This window comes from Hyperolius riggenbachi, chromosome 3 (assembly GCF_040937935.1).
Source record: "Hyperolius riggenbachi isolate aHypRig1 chromosome 3, aHypRig1.pri, whole genome shotgun sequence".
Classification (NCBI taxonomy): domain Eukaryota; kingdom Metazoa; phylum Chordata; class Amphibia; order Anura; family Hyperoliidae; genus Hyperolius; species Hyperolius riggenbachi.
In genome coordinates, this window is record NC_090648.1 from 157,368,123 (window position 1) to 157,392,802 (window position 24,680).

At 43.8% G+C, this 24,680-nt stretch overlaps 1 protein-coding gene across 1 annotated transcript in view; it reads left to right on the forward strand.

The window, feature by feature from the left end:
- Nucleotides 1-8,886: 8,886 nt before the first annotated feature.
- The window catches only part of FAM174B (family with sequence similarity 174 member B), a 112,319-nt gene continuing 96,525 nt past the window's right edge, over nt 8,887-24,680 (forward strand). Inside the window, exon 1 of the mRNA XM_068275148.1 lies at nt 8,887-9,417. Coding sequence (XP_068131249.1) covers nt 9,137-9,417 — 281 coding nt within the window. The 5' untranslated portion in view covers nt 8,887-9,136. The remainder of the gene's footprint in view (nt 9,418-24,680) is intronic.

Here is a 24,680-nt window from a genome sequence, read left to right on the forward strand (position 1 = left end):
GTTGTTAACAGAAAAGCATAGGAAGTCCCGTTTGCAGTTTGCCACAAGCCATGTGGGGGACACAGCAACCATATGGAAGAAGGTGCTCTGGTCAGATGAGACCAAAATGGAACTTTTTGGCCAAAATGCAAAACGCTATGTTTGGCGGAAAACTAACACTGCACATCACTCTGAACACACCATCCCCACTGTCAAATATGGTGGTGGCAGCATCATGCGCTGGGGGTGCTTCTCTTCAGCAAGGACAGGGAGGCTGGTCAGAGTTGATGGGAAGATGGATGGAGCCAAATACAGGGTAATCTTGGAAGAAAACCTCTTGGAGTCTGCAAAAGACTTGAGACTGGGGCAGGGGTTCACCTTCCAGCAGGACAACGACCCTAAACATAAAGCCAGGGCAACAATGGAATGGTTTAAAGAGACACTGAATCGAAAAAAAAATATGATATTATAATTTGTATGTGTAGTACAGCTAAGAAATAAAACATTAAGATCAGATACATCAGTCTAATTGTTTCCAGTACAGGAAGAGTTAAGAAACTCCAGTTTCTATCTCTATGCAAAAAAGCCATCAAGCTGTACAACTTTCAAAGTCGTGGAGAGGGCTGTCTTCTGACTTTTATTATCTCAACTGTTAGTGAACAAATTTCTTTTTCTCTGCCAGAGGATAGGTCATTAGTTCACAGACTGCTCTGAAAGAATCATTTTGAATGCTGAATGTTGTGTAATCAGCACATATTATAGAATGATGCAATGTTAGAAAAAACACCATATACCTGAAAATAAAAATATTAGAATATTTTCTTTGCTGCTAATCTTCTAGTAATTATTCATAGTACCCAACCAATTCATTATAGCATATATTTTTTTCCGCTTCAGTGTCTCTTTAAAACAAAACATATTCATGTGTTACAATAGCCCAGTCAAAGTCCAGATCTAAATCCAATCGAGAATCTGTGGCAAGATCTGAAAACTGCTGTTCACAAAGGCTTTCCATCTAATCTGACTGAGCTGGAGCTGTTTTGCAGAGAAGAATGGGCAAGGATTTCAGTCTCTAGATGTGCAAAGTTAGTAGAGACATACCCTAAAAGACAGGCAGCTGTAATTGCAGCAAAAGGTGGTTCTACAAAATATTGACTGAGGGGGCTGAATAATTATGCACACCCCACTTTGAAGTTATTTATTTGTAAAAAATGTTTGGATTCATGTATGATTTTTGTTCCACTTCTCACGTGTACACTACTTTGTATTGGTCTTTCACGTGGAATTCCAATAAAATTGATTCATGTTTGTGGCAGTAATGTGACAAAATGTGGAAAACTTAAAGGGGGCCGAATACATGTGTGTGTGTGTGTGTGTGTGTGTGTGTATGTGTAAGGTTTTGACGGGAAATGACACAGGTGTCTCCCAAAACATAATAAGACAATATACAAGAGGCATTATTGTGAAAAAAAACTTTTCTCCGCTTTTATCTACATTTGCGCAAAAAGTGTCCAGTCCAAATTTATTCATACCCTTCTCAATAATCAATAGAACAGCCTTTATTAGCTATTACAGCAATCAAACGCTTCCTATATTTGCAAACCAGCTTTTTGCATGTCTCCACGGCTATTTTTCACATTCATCTTTAGCAATGAGCTCCAAATCTTTCAGGTTGGAGGGTCTTCTTGCCTTCACCATGATCCTTAGCTCCCTCCATAGATTCTCAGTTGGATTCAAGCCAGGACTCTGGCTGGGCCACTCCAAAACATTTTGCTGTGTGTTTTGGGTCATAGTCTTTCTGAAATTTCCATTGTTGGCCAAGGCCAAGTTTCTCTGCAGACTACCTGATGTTGTCATTGAGAATCCTCATGTATTACTCTTTTTTCATGGTGCCGTTTACTGTGATTAGGGTCCCTGGTCCATTGGCTGAAAAAAACAACCCCAAAGCATTAGGTTCCTATTTATTTATTTATTGTATTTATAAAGCGCCAAACACCATGTTTGACAGTGGGGATGGGGTTCTTTGGGTTGAAGGCTTCTCCTTTTTTATGCTAAATGAAGGAAACATCATTGTGACCAAACAATTCAATTTTTGTTTCACAGAAGACCAGAAGTCGTCTTCTTTGTCCAGATGAGCATTTGCAAAGGCCAAGCAAGCTTTTGTGTGCCTTAACTGGAGTGGTGTCCTTCTTGTTCTGTATCAGTGGAACCCAGCAGTGTGCAGTGTCCGTTGGATTGTCTGCCTTGAGACATTGCCACCAGCAGAGCCCAGAATTACCAGGATGGCCTTGGTGGCGATCCTTGGATTCTTTATCACCTCTTACTATCCTCCTGGCCAGCACAGGTGTCACTTTTGGCTTCTGACCACGTCTTCTGAGATTATCCACAGTGCAGAACATCTTGTATTTTTTAACAATACTTTGCACTGTAGCCACTGGGACTGGAAAACATTTAGAAATGGCCTTGTAGCGCTTTCCTGACTTGTGAGTAGCTACAAAGCGCAGCCGCAGGACCTCACTGAGCTCATTTGTCTTAGCCATGACTGTCCACAAACCAACTGCAGAGAGCATGCCGTTTTTCAGCTGTTGAATTGATTAAAACAGCTGTTCCCAATTAATCAGGGTAATTAGGATGCTTTAGAACAGCTTGGACTATTTGGAATGGTATGGAACTTTGGTTTGTCCCACAGACTGTGACAGTTTGTGAAGGGTATGAATCATTGTGGACGGGACACTTTTTGCTCAAATTTAAATAAAAACTGAGAAATATGTATATATATATATATATATATATATATATATATATATATATATATATATATATATATATACACACATACATACACACATACATACATATACATATATATATATATACACAGTGATGTGAAAAACTATTTGCCCCCTTCCTGATTTGTTATTCTTTTGCATGTTTGTCACACTTAAATGTTTCTGCTCATCAAAAACCGTTAACTATTAGTCAAAGATAACATAATTGAACACAAAATGCAGTTTTAAATGACGATTTTTATTATTTAGTGAGAAAAAAAACTCCAAATCTACATGGCCCTGTGTGAAAAAGTGATTGCCCCCCTTGTTAAAAAATAACTTAACTGTGGTTTATCACACCTGAGCTCAATTTCTGTAGTCACCCCCAGGCCTGATTACTGCCACACCTGTTTCAATCAAGAAATCACTTAAATAGGAGCTATCTGACACAGAGAAGTAGATCAAAAGCACCTCAAAAGCTAGACACCATGCCAAGATCCAAAGAAATTCAGGAACAAATGAGAACAAAAGTAATTGAGATCTATCAGTCTGGTAAAGGTTATAAAGCCATTTCTAAAGATTTGGGACTCCAGCGAACCACAGTGAGAGCCATTATCCACAAATGGCAAAAACATGGAACAGTGATGAACCTTCCCAGGAGTGGCCGGCTGACCAAAATTACCCCAAGAGCGCAGAGAAAACTCATCTGAGAGGCCACAAAAGACCCCAGGACAACATCTAAAGAACTGCAGGCCTCACTTGCCTCAATTAAGGTCAGTGTTCACGAAGAAAGAGACTGGGCAAAAACAGCCTGCATGGCAGATATCCAAGGCGCAAAACACTTTTAAGCAAAAAGAACATTAAGGCTCGTCTCAATTTTGCTAAAAAACATCTCAATGATTGCCAAGACTTTTGGGAAAATACCTTGTGGACCGACGAGACAAAAGTTGAACTTTTTGGAAGGTGCGTGTCCCGTTACATCTGGCGTAGAAGTAACACAGCATTTCAGCAAAAGAACATCATACCAACAGTAAAATATGGTGGTGGTAGTGTGATGGTCTGGGGTTGTTTTGCTGCTTCAGGACCTGGAAGGCTTGCTGTGATAGATGGAACCATGAATTCTACTGTCTACCAAAAAATCTTGAAGGAGAATGTCCGGCCATCTGTTCGTCAACTCAAGCTGAAGCGATCTTGGGTGCTGCAGCAGGACAATGACCCAAAACACACCAGCAAATCCACCTCTGAATGGCTGAAGAAAAACAAAATGAAGACTTTGGAGTGGCCTAGTCAAAGTCCTGACCTGAATCCTACTGAGATGTTGTGGCATGACCTTAAAAGGGCGGTTCATGCTAGAAAACCCTCAAATAAAGTTGAATTACAACAATTCTGCAAAGATGAGTGGGCCAAAATTCCTCCAGAGCGCTGTAAAAGACTCGTTGCAAGTTATTGCAAATGCTTGATTGCAGTTATTGCTGCTAAGGGTGGCCCAACCAGTTATTAGGTTCAGGGGGCAATTTCTTTTTCACACAGGGCCATGTAGGTTTTGAGGTTTTTTTCTCACTAAATAATAAAAACCATCATTTAAAACTGCATTTTGTGTTCAATTATCTTATCTTTGACTAATAGTTAACGGTTTTTGATGAGCAGAAACATTTAAGTGTGACAAACATGCTAAAGAATAAGAAATCAGGAAGGGGGCAAATAGTTTTTCACACCACTGTATATATATATATATATATATATATATATATATATATATATATATATATATATATATATATATATATATATATATATATATATATATATATATATATTGTCACGGACGGTTGCGGGGCCGCAGACGCATCCTGGAACCGCCCGTGAAGAAAAAGCGATCGCACTCGATTCTCTGCATTGATTGCGCTTCAGATCACTAGAATCGGGATTGATTGTGTAGGAGCCTCTGCTTAACTGCAGGATGGCTCTTTTGATATGCTAATGAGCAGGAACAAACCCTTGTACTCATGAAGCTAATCCCAGCAGGGGGCTATTCAAAACCTGCTTGTTTCACAGACTGGCCGGAGCCACTTAGCCAGCCATATGAAAAGCATGGGTGGTATGTTTTCCTGTCGGTATACGAAAACCGTATGTCGCACAGCTATAAAATTCATATCGTCTTGTTCGGTAAAACCTGGCCATCGTGCTGATATGACATTCATTGTGATAGCCTGTCCGGTTATTGAGATATGAATCTTCTCAGGAACCTGACCCGCTGGCTTAGCCATGTCTGATGTCATAATAATCTGTATTTTCCAACAAGTATGAATCTCTTACCCCCCCTAAATATAACGTGTATGGTTCAGGAGTTACAGCATTTCATTAATTTAGCCCTAAAATCACTCAGAGGGAATGAACTGTCATTTGTTGGTAACTCAGAGGGGGCCGGCATTGCCACACCCCCAAACCAGCTTCATCAAAAGCACAGAGCCAGCAGGCGGGCTTCAGTCCTCCAAATTCCACCTTCTTGAGAGCACATTGCCAGCCAGCGGACACATGGTTGGCGGCCATCTTGTCTAAACTGACACAAAGGACACATGGCTAGCGGCCATCTTGATTGGCCATCTTCTGTAACCTGGAACAAAGGACATTTTCCATGTTTGCGTAGATTTTAAACTTTGCTGAACTGAACAAAAGGAACTCTACAAGTTTTCCCACTAAAGGACATCTTTCCAGGAACTAAATATTTTTTCTCCCTTCTTTTATTTTTCATACTGGCTATTACTGTTTTAATAATTGTTGATTTTAATAATTGTCTGTATATATTAATTATTTATATTGCTTTCAATAAACCGACGCTATCGTCAGTTGTTCTAGCTACCCTATTATTCAGCACACACAGAACCGATCCCAGGTCTCTGAAGAGACGCTACTATTGTTTGTTGTTGGCTAGACAGAATACAGCGTGTTTTAACTGTTTTTATTCGCAGGATCAGTCAGGCAGTCGGGTCCACTGGCCCATATCAGTGGTGGTGGCAGTTATACCCTGAATCGTGTGTGAGTTGTAATTACCCGTATCTCACAGGCTCCCTTCTGGTTGGTCTGCGGCCAATTCCCAACGGTTCCTGAGCATTGACTGCGACCAGAGTTCGCACGATCCGTGCGCTGGCACCGTTTGGAAGGCCATTTGCGGTCTGACCACTAGGGCCTCCTGTGACATATATATATATATATATCATCATAATTAAAAAGTATATTAAAGGTATTCAGGTATACCTCTATGCAAACAAAATGCATAGCTGAATTCTCCTGGGTCGCGGCTTGGCTTCCGATTGGAGGAAGCTAACAGAGACGAGAAGTGGCGGGATGAGCCTGTCATGGAGGCTTGCAATGCAGAGGAGGCTAATTGACAAGCCTCAGGTAAACAGCTAGCAACAAGCAGATTGTTGCTAGCCGGGAGATATTTTCAGGGGGGCACAGCAGACTCCGGCGGGACCAGCAGCGGCAATAAAGAGACACAAAGGCATGTCATTGTGCACATGACATGCCTCTGGCTCCTATTAAGATTTAAATATTCCGCCTTGGGTTCGCTTCAACGTGCCTAATGATACAATCTTGATTGTACAATCTTACCACTTCTCTGCAGTGGCGTAGCTACAGAGCTGTGGGCCCCGATGCAAGTTTTACAATGGGGCCCCCCAAGCACTCTATACATAACAATTGATACAGCGCCACAAAACATGCCAATGGCAACTACAGTGTCAGAGGTGCAAGAAGGGGATGGGAAACAGCTTGTTAATGTTTACCACTATTCAAAGTCTCTATAGAAGTGATTATTATGAGCGCAGGACCAGTAGAGAGCTAATACTAAAGTTGAGGGAGGGCCCCTCTGGCTCAAGGGCCCCGATGCGGTCGCTACCTCTGCACCCCCTATTGCTACGCCCCTGCTTCTCTGTAATAAGAGGGACTACCTAAAGTATCCAAAGTATATTCAATAAGTTTACAACTTTTATTACATAGATTGTACTATTAGTGGACACCTTGAGGCTATGTTCACACCGGGCGCGATGTAATGGCCGAATTGTAATGCAGAGCATCACACTGCAATGGAATGTACACAGTGCATCCGGTGGGGGAATAATGGCATGCGGGATTCCAATGCACTGCATTACCGTAAAACGCAGCTTAACAGTGACAATGAAGCATACTTTTAACGTGCGGTATCACTTTTACATTCCCTTCCTACTTTTACAGGGAATGCAACGCTCCCTGTGAATGTAGCCTGGTGTGGTTTGCAAAGTGGTTGATAAAACATGGTCCAGAGACCACTAGTTGACCACAGCCTGGGGTCAGATGAACCACATCCATGACACAATGCTCCTCTTCCATCTGTGGTGCTAACCACCAGGGAAGGACTGGGACCTTTTGGCCTGAGGGGAAAACACAAACGTCAATTTGGCTCTCCTGAGGCCCAACCCACCGGCGGCATACAAATACTCATGCAGATAAGGGGAGAAACAGTGAGGAGAGAGGGTAGAAAAGCTGGAAGTGAGGGAAGGAGATATTTGCCTCACCAGGATTGCACTTTTTTTTAGCTTTCCTGTATGACAAGAAGACACAAACACCCAGCACTAGGGGAAGGGAGAAACAAAGGTGAATGAGGGAGGGCGGGTGCACACCAAGAGTGCTTCTGAGTGCTTTTCAAATCGTTTGAAAACGCTTGGCTCATGTTACCCTATGAGGGTGTTCCCCCAGCATCGTTGTGATTTTTTCAAAATTGCAAACACGCTGCATGTTGCATTTTTTGGAGCGATTCATTCAAAAATCGCTCTGAAATTTGCTTCACAAAATTGCACCTGCAAATTGCTAGCGACTGCTATTGTGATTTTGGAGTTGCACTAGCCCAGAGAGAGGAGGAGTGAAGAAAAATTGAGAATAGCCTGAGATGGAGCAGAGAGCTTATCTGTATTGCAGCCCCACATCACACAGAGGCTACTTGCCTGTAATAGGACTCCTGTCACCGCCAGTCTCTCACACACTTCTGCAAGCAGCCCACCTGGAGTCTTGAGACTGTCAAAAACTTTTCAGCCTGTTAAACACCTTCTCTGTACATGCAGTCATTATAACAATGTGGAGAGACCAGACAGATTTTTTCCCAGGGACTCTCCAAGCAAGCTCTTCTCTGCATCATGCTGTGTATATTTACCAGCTTGCCTGCCCTCTAATTACTCTGTAGTTGTGCTTTTATCAGCCAGCCTAATGCTTCACATTGTCTTACAAAAACAAACCTGAACACACCAGACCCTGGACAGTCCCTAAATCACTGAATGAAAGATAGCCCCCCAGGCCAGTCCACTGTGCCTGTAATCACTAATGCTGGGAATACACGGTTCGTTTATGGCGCTCAATCGTTTTTGCCGCTCCGTTCTGCAGTTGATTCTCTTATCTTCTGCTCGTTTTTCTTATCTTTTTCCATTCACTTCTATCAGAAATCGAGCGGCGAATCGTTCAAACGGCAGATAGGACATGTCAGAAATTATTTGTCAAGCCATCTAAGGGCTGGTTCACACGGGCGTTTTTGTGGCGTATTAACACGACATTTCAGATGTTCAGCGTTTTTTGGGATCTACCGCCGTCCCATTCAAGTGAATGGGAGCGTTTAGAGGTGGCTTTTGCAAGCTTTCATGAAAGCCTAGCGGTAGATCCTGGCGTTGCATCTTATCTCGAAAGCAACATGTTGCTTTCAGAGGCGGTAAACGCCAGGAAGCAATAGCAAAGACCAGAATTGCTAGCCTTGAACGCTTCCTAAAAGCCTTCAAAATCTAGCATCTACACGCTGGCATTTAAACGCCGGCGTTTAAACTGGCACCGAGCGAAAGCTCGGCAGAAGCCAGTGTGAACCAGCCCTAAATGACTCAAAAATGAACCGTGTATTCCCAGCATAAAGCCATTCAGATCTTTAGGGAGTCAGACAAAGTTTCACAGGAGTGTGCAAAAGGACCTTCTGTCCAGACCTTCTGCCAGTCACACTCTCTGGAGACTGGGAATCCTCTCTCCCAACATCTACGAGGACATTGCACCGCCTGCATCCGCCTCACATGTCAGGAGGAGGAGGAACAACTTTCTTCTGGAGAAAGTCTGGCAGGAGGTGTGACACCTCTGTACGGTACAGAAGACATCTGCCAGCTTCCCTTCTCCTCATCCTGCAGCCCTCCCATGTGCCCCTCATCAAATGATTCACTGCAACGTGGTGTAAGAACCCTTCCGGGTTCCAGATCCCATTTCCTGCAGTGAGAGAGCAGAGCTGCAGGAGCCAGCCGAGGAGATCAGGCAGATCTGGGTCCCCTCCTCCACCTGCAGCTGGCGGGGAACAGAGCCTGGAGAAGGATCACCCCGGACTGCAGGCAGACATGCTGAAGATGAGAGCTCTGCCGCTGACTATCTTGCTGCTTGCCTGTGCAGCGCTCAGCAGCTCTCTCTCCAGACGGGAGCTGAAAGTCCCCCCTCCCGTCACCAGCAATGGGAACACTAGCAGCATTACGGAGACTCCTGCCGTGCAGGGCAATGACACTGCCGAGGTGACCCGCTTTCACTCCATCAAGGAGTACATGCCCACTATCAAGAGTGTGTTCATCTTCGTCTGTGGCTTCAGCACTCTACTCATCATCTGTCTGGTGGTCAAGATCTTCAGGTATCCTTTATTTCTGCAGTCTATAGAGAAAGTGCTCATAAGGACTGGGAGAGCAGTACAACTTTCTAAGCTAGGACACAGGCACTGGCCAGGGGGGAGATTTAGATTCACATTCTTGATTTATAGACCTAAAGCAATTAAAACTCGGGTGTGTGATACATTGGTCAGATTTTTTTTTCAATGTTACAATCCATCAAAAAAAGTTGATTTTAGTTCTTTAAAAAAAATAAAAAAAACTGTATGGTGTGTGGTCACCTTTAATTGGATAAGTTCATCTTGTAAACGGTAGTGTTCCATATGTTCAAAACACTTATGTGAAAGGAAGAACAGTAGAACAAAGTAGAAATTTTTACCATCTGGTTCAAAGTTTATCCTCATTTTTGACACTTATACCACAGTAGGGGAACTATCTTAAAACCTTTTTAATTCCTGCAGATTTGCCATGGTAGATATTTTTAGAGAAGTACATTTTGTTATGGTTGTTTTTCTGTTTGAGATACATGTATACGTTGTGTACTGTTGTGAGATGAGAACTGTGAGATGAGAACTGTGTGATGTACTCTGCTGCCATTACTGATAATGTTTAGGTAACAGTTGTAGCAAAAAGCTTGGTTGTACTATTTTCTCAACCAGGCTACACGTTTACTCTTACAGGTTCCTATACAAGTTCTCCAGGTTTTTTTTTTTTCTACTAGATTGTACTTGCTGGTTACCAGATGACTTCACACCTTGCTGGTTGCTACATTTTGTGGTTAAAGGGGAAGTCACTTTTGTGGAACAGAAACCTATGTTTTTAGGTTGGCTCTCATATTGGCTCTGTATACTACAAGAATTAATGGCAAACACTTCCTAAATTTCATCGCTTGTGCATATAAAACAGAATCTGTCAGATAAATGTGCTGAAGTCTGCTGTCCGTCACTTGGTTAGTCCAGGTTCTTAAAACGAGTAAAGGCTAGTACACACATACAAGGCATGTCACTTGGCAGGGATCAGGACAAGACAAGGACTAGGGATCGGGACACAGTTCGGGACTGCAGACTAGAGATGTGTTCTGCTACTATGCAAATAAAGGGGGTTGGAAGAATGACAAGTGGTGCGCTACAGTGTCACGGAGAGGGATGGGTAAGGAAGGAGGACAATGGATTTGGCCAGGGTTTGAATAAGATGATCTGGCAGTCTGGATCCTTTGCTGTCACCTAGGGACATGTGGTTGAGGGAATTGGGGGGCTGCCACACACATGGTAGACTCTCAGCAGAACCAGCCCCAAATAGCCCCCTTGGATGAGAACACTTAGCTCTTGTCTGATAAGAACTTGTCAGATATATTCTTGTGGCCAAGCTCCCCACTCATGTATGAGCAGCTCCATGCTACTGTATTCATGCAGATGCAATACAGCCCAGCGTGTACATGGTGAGGAGTGTGTCCGCGAGTTAAGAAAGGTTCCTGTCAAGCAGCAGTGAGGTTGAGGCGGAGCAGTGCTTTTCAGCGCTGCTAGCTTTGGGCGCAGCCAGCGCCGCCATAGACTGTAATGGGAATCAGTCTATAGCGGCGCTCAGTGAGGAAGGTCGGCTCCGTCAGAAGACGGAGCCGAAGTTGTTTAAAAAACACAATAATTCGGCCTGCAGCAATCGCTGGAAGCCGAATTATTTCATTCCCCCACTATCCATGTCGGCCTGGAGGGGGAATAGTAATTAAAACGCCCCGGACTTGTGCAGAAGCAGGACCAGCCATTTAACAGCTGGATCCTGCGCCCAAGTCTACCAGCGCCGTATTCAAATGTACGCGGTTGAGGAACACATGAGCACTACCTAGGTAAGGATCTAACTTTTATTTTTTTTGGTTTACTTTAAAGGACAACTGTAACGAGAGGGATAAGGAGGCGGACATATTTATTTCCTTTTAAAGCGGACCCAAACAAAACTTTTTTTTAATTCAAAATATTGAGTTGCACCACTCTGACACACACAAAGATAAACACTCCTTCAAGCCTATGAGCATTTCAGTGCATGCTTTTCACCCTTCTCTTTTAACAACTAGGGTTATACAGGTGGCAGCCATTACTTCTGAGCTTAGTAGGAGGTTTTAGAACATGGGTGTGTTTGTCATCCGCTACCCTCCCTCACAGGGGCTTCATCTACGGTATGTGAAATCTCACAGAAGCTGAGATCACCTCCCCGCGACCTAATCAGTAGCAGCCTGTGTTGTGTTTATCTCCTCCACCAGTCTGCCAGATTCTGTCCCGGCAATATGAAACTTCCTTTCATAGAGGGGTTCCTGCAATAAATGTCAAATATTTTATATTTGTCATCATGCAGCTGAAAAAAAGGCTGCTATTTATTATTATACGTTAAAAAATAAATTTTATTTCTGAATTTTTTTATTTTTAATGTGGGTCCACTTTAAATAATACCAGTTGCCTGGCTGTCCTGCTGATAATCTGCCTCTAATGTTATACTTTTAGCCATAGACCCTGAACAAGCATGCAGCATATCGGGTCTTTCTGACATTATTGTCATATCTGACAAGATTAGCTTGCATGCCTGTTGCTGGTGTTATTCAAGCACTACTGCCGCCAACTAAATCAACAGACCAGCCAGGGAACTGGTATTGTTTAAAAGGAAATCAATATGGCAGCCTCCATATTCTTCTCACTTCAGTTGTCCTTTAAATGAATCATCAGGCAAAATGTAAAAAATGAGGTTTACTCACCTGGGGTTTTTCTCCAGCCCCTAGCAGCCGACTGTTCCACGCTGACCACTCCGCTGCCGTCCTGGGCTCCCTGCATAGTGCGCAGGCTGACCGCGGGGCCAGCCTTACTGCGCAAAGCGCCGCTGTCAATCATGGCCACGTGGGCCGCAGCGCACTGCACAGGCTAAAGATAGAAAAAGGAAAGTAATTAAAGAGCACCTGCATTGAGCGGGATATGCAGGCTGACATATTTCCTTTCAAACAATGTGCATTGCCTGGCAGTCCTGCTGATCCTCTGCCTCTAATATTTTTTAGCCATAGACCCTGAACAAGCATGCAGATCATATGTTGTAACTGTCTTACTGGATTAGTAACATGCTTGTTTCAGGTGAGTGATTCAGACACCACGGATGCCAGAAACATTGTCAGGACTGCCAGGCAACCGGTATGGTTTAAAGGGACTCCGAGCAGTTCAGAAACTATGGAAAGATGCATATCATTTTTAAGTTCTCTTTCTCCTCTTTCCAATGATATAAAAAACCGCCGCCATACTCCTTTTAGTTTTCGCTATTTTTGCGATTGAAATTGCCGCGGCCGCGATTTCAATCGCGAAAATAGAGAAAACTAAAAGGCGTAGGGGGACGCTTTAGGTGCAGTCAGAAAGAGGAGAAAGAGAGCTTTAAAATGATATCCATCTTTCCATAGTTACATTGTATTACACAGGGCGACTTTTTCTTAAAGTCAGCAGCTCCATTCTGCTGAATGGAGCTGCTGACACTGGGGAAAGTGTCGTCCTGTGTAATACAAGTAATTATGAAAAGATGGATATCATTTTAAAGCTCTCTTTCTCCTCTTTCTGGCGACACCTAAATCGTCACCCTACGCCTTTTAGTTTTCTCTATTTTCGCGATTGAAATCGCGACCGCGGCAATTTCAATCACGAAAATAGCGAAAACTAAAAGGCGTAGGGCGGCGGTTTATATATCATTGGAAAGAGGAGAAAAAGAGCTTTAAAATGATATGCATCTTTCCATAGTTTCTGCACTGCTCGGAGTCCCTTTAAAAGGAAACAATATCCTTCTCGCTCCTGGCTCCCTTTAGCAGGTTGTCTATTAAAAGAGATGAGAAATACAGTATTATTTTGTCATTGTAAACTCTGCTATAGTAAACATTTGGGTATAGTAAACTAAATGTCCAGGTCCTGGATATGGGAGTAATGCCTGGCATATTAAACATGGATATAATAGAACTTCTGTTTTAGTAAACCTGTTTTTTTTGGCCACTGCGGTATTCTGTATGTGGCTATAGTGGAAAGTGGGTGGGTGCATGCATCATAGGTCAGTCGGAAGACCCATGAGCCGTGGACGGGCTGGTAGCCACTTGTATCCTGCTCGCTATCTACATGCTATCCTGGGCTTGCTTGGATTACCTCAAAAGCATCGGTGAGACCTTTGCTTCCTGTGTAAGCTGCTGCCTGATTACTTAGGGAATTGCCTGTCATCTGTGACTTGCTGGTGCATGACTGCAACGCTGCAATATTATCCAGACTATAGGAGCACAGTATCAGTATTGTACCTGCATTAACTATCTATGCTTCCTTTCAAGCTGCTGCCTGATCACTGAGTGATGTGCATGACTGCAATGCTACAGTATCATTCAGGCTGCACAGAAATGTGGACAGAGGAGCATACTATAATGCTTCCTATGCAAGCTGTTGCGTGATTATTGCATGCAAATCCCTGCATATTGAGCACTGTGCTTGCTTGCTGAAGCATTGAAAGGAGAAAATTACTTCCAATTATTAACTGAATTAAGATACAACAGTACTATAATATACTTTATGTGCTTGATATGATAAACTGTAATGTAAACTTCTGACATAAAAAAACTAGTATTTAGCTGATAGGTTTGAATGTTTGTGTTTTTGTGCTCAGTAGCAGAAGATTCGGATCAATGTTAACTATTATTTGGGTGAAGTTCAGGCTACAGTTAAGGTGACATTAGATGGGCATGAGACACCAGGTGCAGGTAGGTTGGCATTGGGCACCAGGGACTTCATTCAGTATAAAGTGCCCCCCAAAAAATCTCTGCTCTGTGCCTTTAAACCTAGGGTAAGGTTACACAGAGTCTGCTTTAAGGCTGCTTCCATACAGGGACGTTACAGGTGCACGTTAGTGCGCCTGTAACGCTCCCCCTAACGCACAGCAATGTAACACAAGTGGGCTGTTCACACAGCCCACGTTGCGTTACATGTAATGCTGCACGTTGTCGGGAAAGTGCAGCATGCTACGGCGTTAGAGTGGCTATAGCCGCGTTAGACTGTTTGCACATGCGCAGTGGGGGGCGGAGAGGAGGCGGGGAGAGCCAGCTACAGTAGCCGCGCACATGGCTACTTAATATTCACTGCACTGGCAGCCTCTGATTGGCCGGCGGGACCACGTGATGCGGAGTGTCTCGCTCCGCATCACGTGGTCCCGCCTGCCAATCAGCACCACTCTGGGAGACCTTATAGGGATAGAGCCGCCTAACACGGTTTACTCTACCGTCCTCTCTTGCAGCACCATACGATGCGTTAGGTGCACGTTATGCGACCTTAACGTGGCACCTAATGCAACGTCTTGGTCTGCAAGTAGCCTAAAGGGCAACTGAAGCAAGAGGGATATGTAGGCTATCTATTTCCTTGTAAACATTACTAGTTGCCTGGTTGGCCTAATAAACATCAACCTCTCATACTTTTAGCCATAGACCCTGAACAAGCATGCAGCAGTTCAGAGGTTTCTGACATTATTGTCATGCATGCTTTGCTTGTTTCTGGTGTTAATTGGACACTACTGCATACAAACAGATCAGCTTGGCTGCCAGGCAACTGGTATTGTTTAAAAAGGAAATAAATATGGCAGCTCCAATATTCTTCTCGCAACAGTTGTCCTTTAATGTGCAAGATACCTGGTCCCCATTGATTTGTAACGCAGGTGTAATGTGCGTGTGGTCCAGTAGCTCAAAGCTTGTCTTATGGTGGAATCTGATGCACCGTAGAGCAACGCGCAAATGGGAATGAGCTCATTGTGTGCTCATTGCTGTGCAATTATAACGTGCATTTGAACACACTACAACGTGGATAGGGTGAATGCACACTTTGTGTTGCACTCAGGTTAACCTTTTCCCCACAGCTGCATCATGTATCTATGCCACAGCGCCACGGAATATGTTGGCGCTTTATAAATCAAGAATAACCAGGGGCTTAGATACACGTATCTTTGTATTTAGGAGCGGCGCATATATGGGCGTGTGCGCCTGTGGCAGAGTAGTGATCGGTTAATGGGAACATGAGTTCCCTTAGCCAATCAGTGCCTGTGGTGAATGATCACCGGCATCAGCTAGATGCCTGTGGTCATTGACTAAATGAAAATAAAAACACACACATACATATTACTTCCTATGTACTGTTTAGTACACCGGATAGCATGGCCAAAAAGTAAAAAGACATGTTAAATATATGAAAATACATTTAAAAATCCCTATTGGTTATTAACCCCCTTCTTCCCAGCTCCCCAAAGTCAATTATTGATATACTGTAGTATAAAATACAAAATGGGAAAAATACACCTTTTATTTCCAAATAAAATATTGTCTCCATACATTGTACTAGGGACTCAATTTAAACGTTGTTATAACCGGAACAAATGGGCAAATAAATTGTTTGTGTTTTTATCTATAGTAGTAGCTTTATTTTAAAACTATAATAGATGAAAACTAAGAAATATTTTTTTTTTATTTTTATTCCCTTTTAAAATGCACATAAAATAAAACAATTCTTAGCAAAAAGTACCACCTAAAGAGAGCCTAATTTGTGGCGAAAAAAAAACAATCTTTAGATCATTTAGCTGTGATAAGCAGTGATAAAGTTATTAGTGAATGAATGGTAGGAGCGTGAAATATAAAAAAATTGCTATGGTTTTTAAGGGTAAAAAACCTTTGTGGTGAAGCTCATTCCTGAACCGGGTAAACATTTTGTTTGCATTGTTGCTGTTTTAACCACTTCTGTACCACAGGGTTTTTTGCTGATCGGTGCTGCGTGGGCTCTCCAGCCCGCAGCACCGATCAGCTGGCAGCCAGGGCAATCAGACTGCCACCCTTTTTTCCCCACTAGGGGGATGTCCTGCTGGGGGGGTCTGATCGCCGCCGGCTGCTTGCGCTTGCGGGGGGGGCCTCTTCAAAGACCCCCTCCGCAGCGCTTTATGGCCTCCTTCCCTCCCTCTCCCTTCCTCTGTGAGCGGCGCAGGACGGATTTCCGTCCTGCGCCTGATGGGATAGGCTATAGCCTATCAAATGCCGGCGATCCCCGGCCAATCAGAGGCCGGGGATCGCCGATCTCCTCTACGGCGCTGCTGCGCAGCAGCGCCGTATACATGTAAACACCGGGGAAGATCTTCCCCGTGTGTTTACATTTACCCTGCGAGCCGCCGATCGGCTCGCAGGGTGTTCACGGAGACACCCTCCGTGAGCTGACATGGAACGGCCGCTCATACGAGCGGCCGTTTCCATGGAATCCACTTCAGGATTCATGGGCGTACTTATACGTACGCAGAATCCTGAAGTGGTTAAAATGGCCTTGTAAAAATACTTTTTTTTTTTTTTTTTCAGATGTGTTAGGATGTTCTTTTTTGGGTGTATTAGTTAGGCCTCTTTCTCATGGGAGGTGGTGAATTTACTGCCTGTCAGCTTCTCCTGTGCATCGGCTGGGTATTTACTAGTACTCAGCTCAAGCGGTTTAGAGGCGGCCTCCTGAATACTCCCGTCTGCCCCCGTTCAGCACCAAACAAGTGGACAGGGTCAGGAGGAGTTCACTGACCTGTGAGTCACGTTGTGCTTCATGTGACTCTGATACTTCCTCCTTCTGGATTTGCAAAAACTGTTTGGCAATGGAGGGGTGAAGCTGCATTGTACTCTACTCCCGTGATGCAAAACATACAGTTTATAAAAAGTATGCTACACTGTAACAGCATGCCTCATGTTTTGCTGATGAATTCCACCACACCACTAATGCACCAATGGGAATATACTTTTACAGTATATTTGCATTGCATTAGAAATTATGTGGTCTGATGCACCGCAACACCTCAGTGTGAACTTAGCCTAATAGTGTAAATTAGATGTAAGACTTTAACCTCTGCATTTTCAAATCTAAAAATCTATTTTATGTTAGTTGTGCTTACCTGCAGCTGTACACCGGTCTATACAGATGCAAGTCCCCTGTACTGGCTTTCCTGTTGAGACAAGGGGTCTCAGGGGGAGATTTATCAACGCATTACTGACAGTTTTTTTTTTCTTAATCTGTTTTAACCATAACCAGCAGGGAGAACAGTTCTGCATGAAAATAAGAACCTTCTTAAATCCTAGGTGATAGTGGCAGTTTAGCATGAATTTCTAGAGCTGCACTACAGTTAAGAGAAGTGCAAATCATTTCCTAAACTGGTGCAGATTAAGAAGTGCTTGATAGCAGTTCTACAGATCTAGAACTGCTGGCTAGACATGATTACAGCGTGCAGGCTAGACATGATTTGTGATGTGCTCCTCCCCCCGGCTGAATTCCTCCTCAGAGCCTGCTGATATCAATACAGCAGGTGTGTTGGCTACCTCAGCAACAGGAATTCCCCTCACACACTGCACTGTCTGAGAGACCTTCCTAGCTCTTCCTATTACACAACAGTTTTAGGAGGAATCTGCACTATCTAATGATTTCTCAAGATGTCTGAGACAGTTCTTCACGGATTTCTAAAAACCTACTAATATTTTGTCTCGGACACTTGATAAATCTGACCCTAAGTTCCTGTCTACAGCAAGCTATGTCAGCATAATGACTGAAACCAGCTGCTGTCTATCTCTTGTGCCTAAAACTGAATTTGGAAAAGGTGCAGCTTAGTAAATGTGCAAATTATTATCATGCGCTAAATGTCTTTTGCTATAATACTGAAAAATGTAGTTTGCCCCCATGATTGTTCTTGAGATGCATACACACTTCCAATATTACCACTTCCATGTAGTATGAGGGTTAATCAGAATTGGAAGTTGTCAAAATGGTGCTGCCAATGGCTGCCTCGACTTGTGGCTCCTGCAATTTTTCCCTCTTTTAGTAGTTTTTTCGTTTTTGTTTTGATTAGTGTAGTCTCTTACTGTTAGGTTGTTTTTATCATTACTGTGTTTACTTATCGTAACATGTCTGTGTTCTGTTAAATCTATGCTGTTTTTACTTCCTTGCTGTATTTCTTCCACTGTGCCAAATCCAATTCCGCTCACGACCTAGGCATGCTTGGCGAAATAAACCTTTCTGATTCTGATGTTCCAATGCTTCATATGGTCACTCTTGTTTGACCCACCCACCAGCTGTAGTGCATTGGCAAGCACATTTGAGTCATGAGAAAGGTATAAACCAGAGCATTGCATCTGTATGGTGCTTGTCCCCCACAGTGCCGCCCCACCGGATCGAGCTTGACCTTGGCGGGCAATACTAAGAGCTTTGTTCAATTTTCTGGGTTTGTTGAGGTTTAATGCAGTACAAATGTTATGAGAAGCTACTGTACATAGTAAAAGTATCAGTGACTATCACAAGTGGTCCCCTACTTATAAACAGGTTCTATTCTAGAAGGTTCTGTAGATCACATTTGTTTGTAAGCGGAGCAGTGTTCTCCCCAGGCTCTTTTAGCCGGGTGCTCCACCTGGCTAGTTTTGATGAGCACCCGGCTGTCATCAGCTCACCTCCTCCTATTCTGTAAGCATAATTGCTCACAGAAGCACTGACCCTGCATTCTCTCATCTCGTCCCACCCGGCTACTTTTTCATGCCACCCGGCTGGAAAAAATTTCTGGGGAGAACACTGCGGAGTAATATATTATATTATCCATGTTGGTACCTGTGGACGTTTTTGGACATAAACAATATTTTAACAAACCGTACAGGACATTTTGTATATGAGGACAACTTTATATGCATGAGATGTCTGTAGTTTGAGTGTTTACAAGTAGGACTATCTGTACTTAAATATTTGCAACTATACTATTGCCCATGTGAGTCTGGTAAGGGTTCGGTCACTGCTATTTTTGTAGGGGCCGTTACACACTGCAAGACCTATTCAGTGATTTATGTGATCACCAGCAATTCAAAAAGCCCTTTGACTATGTAACTATGTACGGTTTTCACACTAGAACGATTTTGTTTTTCTTAAAATTGCAAATGTGCTGCATGTAGCGTTTTTACAGCAGTTGCAGTCGAGTTAAAAGTGTAGAAACACCAAAAAATCACTTGCTAAAATAGTGCTTAGCAGTCGCTTTGTGACTGCATTTGGCTGTTTTCAGTGTGAAACATCAATGATGCAATAGCTAAAAAAAAAAAAAAAGAAAAGAAATCCATACCAGATCAATTGTATGCACTGCTGGTGTTTTTTTTTAACCAGTTGTGTTGCACAGACATGTCTGCTATGTCCTTGATTTGATTATGTAATGTATTGCAAATACGTCTTGGCAAGAAGATGGGTGTTTGGTATTTGGACACATACACACCACACACCACACACCACACACACAGCTAAGGGAGGTGGCTTTGGTGCCAACACTTTGCCGTAGCATGGCCAGTCGTGGCACCTAGGAGGGTGTTTATCAGCAAGGATGCTTTTTGGTAAACCATTTGCTTTCAGTGTGGGTGCCTAAAAATAGCAGTTTGACACTCTCTCTTCCCCCCTCCCCCCAGTCTTAAGGTGGCCACTAATGGTCCAATTTCTAGTGAAAAATCGTTTGAGCGATCAGATATTCTGATCGGAAGTGAAATATTGTAATACGTACTACACCATCAACAAACCTATCTTTGCTTCCTATCTATCACAACCAACAAGAAAATCCAAATTTTGGTTCGGCGAAAATTTATTCGGACGACATTTTTTTCACTCGTTCATAATCGATTGTATCCTTCAACGGAGGTTATTTACAACCAAGCCGATCAGAATTTATGATCACTCTAACGATTTTCCGCTGGAAATTGGACCGTTAGTGGCCACCTTTAGAAGCCTTGTTGTTGTTGTTTGTTTATAATCTGCGACAACCTCTTTTGTAGCGCTTTACATAGTACAAAACCTATTTTGAGGAACATGGCTACTTGATTCATAACACTGTTCAAAGCATCCCGCAATACAAGTACAAACACATACATAGATGATGTGTGGTTTGAGAGTTGATGTGTGGTTTGTGTGTTGGAGAATTAGGTAACTTGCACACTGGAGAATTGCTTTCCACATCCTGGAAAAACAGTTTCCCAGTGCAAAAGAGTGGAACAGTCTCATCTTGAGACGCAACATATAAAATACATAAAAAAGTATGCTTCACCACAACTGTAAACACACATGCTGTTCACTAATACTGCATAGCATGCCTGGTTTTATTCTAATGCACTGTTCTCCCCAGGCACTTTTAGCCGGGTGCTCCACCCGGCTAATTTTGATGAGTACCCGGCTGTCATTAGCTTGCCGCCTCCTCCTCCTCCTCCTCCTCCTCCACTGTTGTAAGTAAAGTTGCAGCAGCCCTGTATTCCCTCGTCACGCCCCACCTGACTACTTTTTGATGTCACCCAGCCGGAAAAAAAATTCTAGGTAGAACACTTTTTAATGGATTCCACCGCGCTGCTAACACACTGGTGTGAACATGCCATTACAATATAATTGCATAACCGTTGCAATGTGGTTATGTTCTCGGTTGCAACACCCCAGTGTGCAAGTAATCTTAGGGCATAGAGTTGGAAAGATAAGGTTTAAATGTTACACTTGGATGTCAGGTCAGCGAACTTAGGGTTAGATATCAAGAATGAGATGTTTTCTGTAAGGGGTTACGGTTGTTTCACACCAAAAAAAAACTAAGACTTTTGGAGTGATTTCATAGCGATTTGGTGCGAAGTAGCAATAGGATTTAATTGTCTAAGCACTTTTCTAAACACTGGAAAGTGCTAACTGTCAGAAAAGTTTCTTTAGGACAGTGGCCCACTAGAGCTTTTAGGCTCACTATGGAATCGCCACGATTGTCAGCGAAGTCAAAAGCGCTAGACTAATGCAAGTGGATGGAGCGGAGCTCACGAGCGATTGCGATTTTGTTTTAATCGCGTGTCCTGCATGATTATTAGAGTGATTTAATAGAGTACAGTGAGGGCCCAGAATCGCTTTCCTCTAAATCACTCTGGAATCACTCTGTTTTTTAAGAGGGAAATTGCAACCAGAAGTGGGTGCCCTGCCTAAAAGCACTTTCGGTGTGAAACAACCATTAGTTGATTTTAGGTGATTGTAGGGGAAGTAGTCTTGAGCCATTGAAAACCACATTGCATAGCTGAAGCACCATACCGTGTGCTCGCACCAAAACTACTGGCACCATATCCAAATGTACCAGTGTACAGGATCCCGCCAGATGTATACTCTCTGCTGTATTGAATCTTTCATTGCAAGAAACCCACAAACACTGAGATACCATAAGTCCTCCTTTCTGATTTGTGCACACTTCTGGTCAAGTCCTAAACCAATGACATGCCAGTAAGTGAAGACGAGAATTCTGGGAAGTCCTGTATAACTCCACCTATCAGAAAGTCATTGTAGCTGCAGACTGAGCTGAGAAGGTACATGGTACTGCTTTAAATTATAAGTTTGTGTAGCACTGGAGCAGTGTTTAATCAGTACAGTGCAGTTACTATCTAAACCAGCGCTGGGCAAACTACTGTTACACCGGCCCGCCGACAGGCGGCTGGATTCCACTATTTCCCCCTTTCCTCCCTGCGGAGTTCCAAGCGGGCAATTAGCAGGGGTTAAAACTAACCTATTCGCTGCTTCCTGCTTCACAGCTTCTTGGCAACAGAGTGTCACATGACACGCCGTCGAGACGTGTAATATGCTGCCATGTCACGTGACGTCCTGTTACCATGGAGACACAATGTAGGAAGCAGCGAGTAGGTGGGTTTTAACCCCCTGCTAATTGCCAGATCACAACTCTGCAGGGAGGGAGGAGGCCTGGAATGTGGCCCAGGCAAAGTTTGCCTAGGCCTGATTCAAACACTGGGTGAAGGTTAGTACTGAGACAAGACACAGAACATTTATATTGCGCTTTTCTCTTGGCAGACTCAAAGCGTCAGAGCTGCAGCCACTAGGACGCGCTCAGGAGGCAGTAGCAATGTTAGGGAGTCTTGCCCAAGACCTCCTTACTGAATAGGTGCAGGCTTTCTGAACAGGAAGAGCTGAGATTTGAACCCTGGTCTCCTGTGCCCGAGGCAGAGCCTTTAAAGGACACCTGAAGAGAGAGGTATATGGAGGCTGCCATGTTTATTTCCTTTTAAGCCCTGCTGACCCTTTGCCTCTAATACTTTCAGCCATAGACCCTGAGCAAGCATGCAGCAGATCAGGTGTTTCTGGCATTATTGTTAGATATGACAGATTAGCTGCCTGCTTGTTTCTGGTGTTATCCAAACACTTCTGCAGCCAAACAGACCAGCAGGGCTGCCAGGCAACTGGTATTGTTTAAAAGGAAAGAAACATGGCAGCCTCCATAGTCTTCTCACTTCAGTTGTCCTTTAACCAGTACACTATCTGAACGTTAGCATGTATTGACCCTGGTAATCATAAGAATACTTGCAGAGTTTGTCTGGTATGTAGTCATATTATTAAAAATAAAACTCAAAGCTTTGTTTAGCATTGGCACCAAATCCGATGTGCAGTCTGTATCCCACAAAGAAGTGCCGCAGCGTCTGTTGCCAGCAATTGTGTTGCTGGCACAGAGCTGTAAGCTCCAGTCATTCGATAGTAGAATAGATAATCCTTTTCAAGCCAGTGAGTTACTGCGACGTGGAAAATAACCTCACAGTAAGTAAATCACCTGCGTGACAAGGGCTGCAGTTTGTAGGCCTTATAAGTTAATAGAACTCTTTTAACCCTTTCACTGCCACAGACAGTTTCAGGACTGTTGGCACCAGTGGACGAAGAAGGCTGCTTTGATCCCTGACACCTGGTGATCCCCCAGCTTACACATAATACAAGGGCCGGATTTACCATAAGGTACTGGAAGTACGTGTTTACAGACGCCTGATGATGGAAAAGGCGGCTCAATCCCCTCCCCAGAGCCTCCCTTCTGCCTTCTGTAGAGTCTCCAATAGTGATGGGCTCACGAGTACATAACTAGCCGAATTTGTGATTCTAATGAGGCTTAATAGCCTCAGGTGTGCGGCTGGGAGAGAGGGGGTTAATTACCCAGATGTCCGGCGCTTCTATGCGTATCACACGCTCGCACGTGTCCAATGAGAAGTGTTCCACAACTCAATACCGCGCACTTCCTCCTTTGGCTGGAAGGAGGAACTGCGCAGTATTGAGTAGTGGAACGTGTCCCATTGGACGCGTGCGAGCGTGTGATACGCATAGAAGCGTCGGACATCTGGGTAATTAACCCCCTCTCTCCCAGCCGCACACCTGAGGCTGTTAAGCCTCATTAGAATCACAAATTCTGCTGGTTATGGACTCATGAGCCCATCACTAGTCTCGGGTTGATCGTAAATTAGGTTACTCACCCAGCTCTCGGCATTCCACTGATAAGATCTCCCTTCAGTAGGGGACACCTAGCTACTTAATACTGAGGGGTGCTCCAGGCCACCTAATGTTAGGGGACATCTAAAGCTACTTATGACGGGTAAGGGAAGATTGACAGTTGGGATAGCCAGCACACTTGCGGTGCAGCTCGGTGCGGGGGTTGTAGGTCCATTAAGGATCCCCCCCCCCCCCCCCTTCCCCATGGTATAGGTAGCCAGAACCACCTTCCTCTGTATAGGCAGCCAGAGAGCCTTCTCCCTCTTACACACTCACAATATAGGTAGCCAGAGAGAAGACAACACCCCCTTCCCATATAGGTAGCCAGAGAGCCCCCCCAACAGAACTAACTCACCGCCCCAGAATTCACACACTGCCTTGCTTCTTCCTTCTAAGAATCCCATTTCATTGGAAACAGCGCCCCCTGTGATGACTTGCGCATCATGTCCTCACAAGGAGGACTGTTACCAATGTGACGGATGGGTAGTGTGTGGATCCCGAAGAGGTGAGTTCACTGCTCCCTGTGCACTCTGAATGTGCTTGCGCTCCTCATCTGCCGTTGCACCTCTAGTGGTGACCTGCCTTGCCCAACCCCTAAAAACAGGTATGGTAAGCAGTAATTATGTGATATAAAATTTGACTTTTTTTTTTTTTTTTTTACATCAGTGGGGGCTACACTACCGCCTTACTGACAGTTTGTAGTCAGTTATTCAATGTGTGTGCACAACACACATTGAATAACTGACTACAAACTGTCAGTAAGGCGGTGGTCACACTTGCTTAAAATCGCATGCAGTTTCCTCAGTGTGAAATGCACATACGGTAATGCTTCCCAATGCACAATTGCAGTGCAGTTGGAGCAATGTGTGATTTTCAGAGCGTGGAAGGAAAAGCCCGGTACTGCTGCTTCTTATCACACAATGGCCCATATGCAATTCACCTTTTCACCTGAGTTTCTAGGTGATATTTTCACACCATGTGGT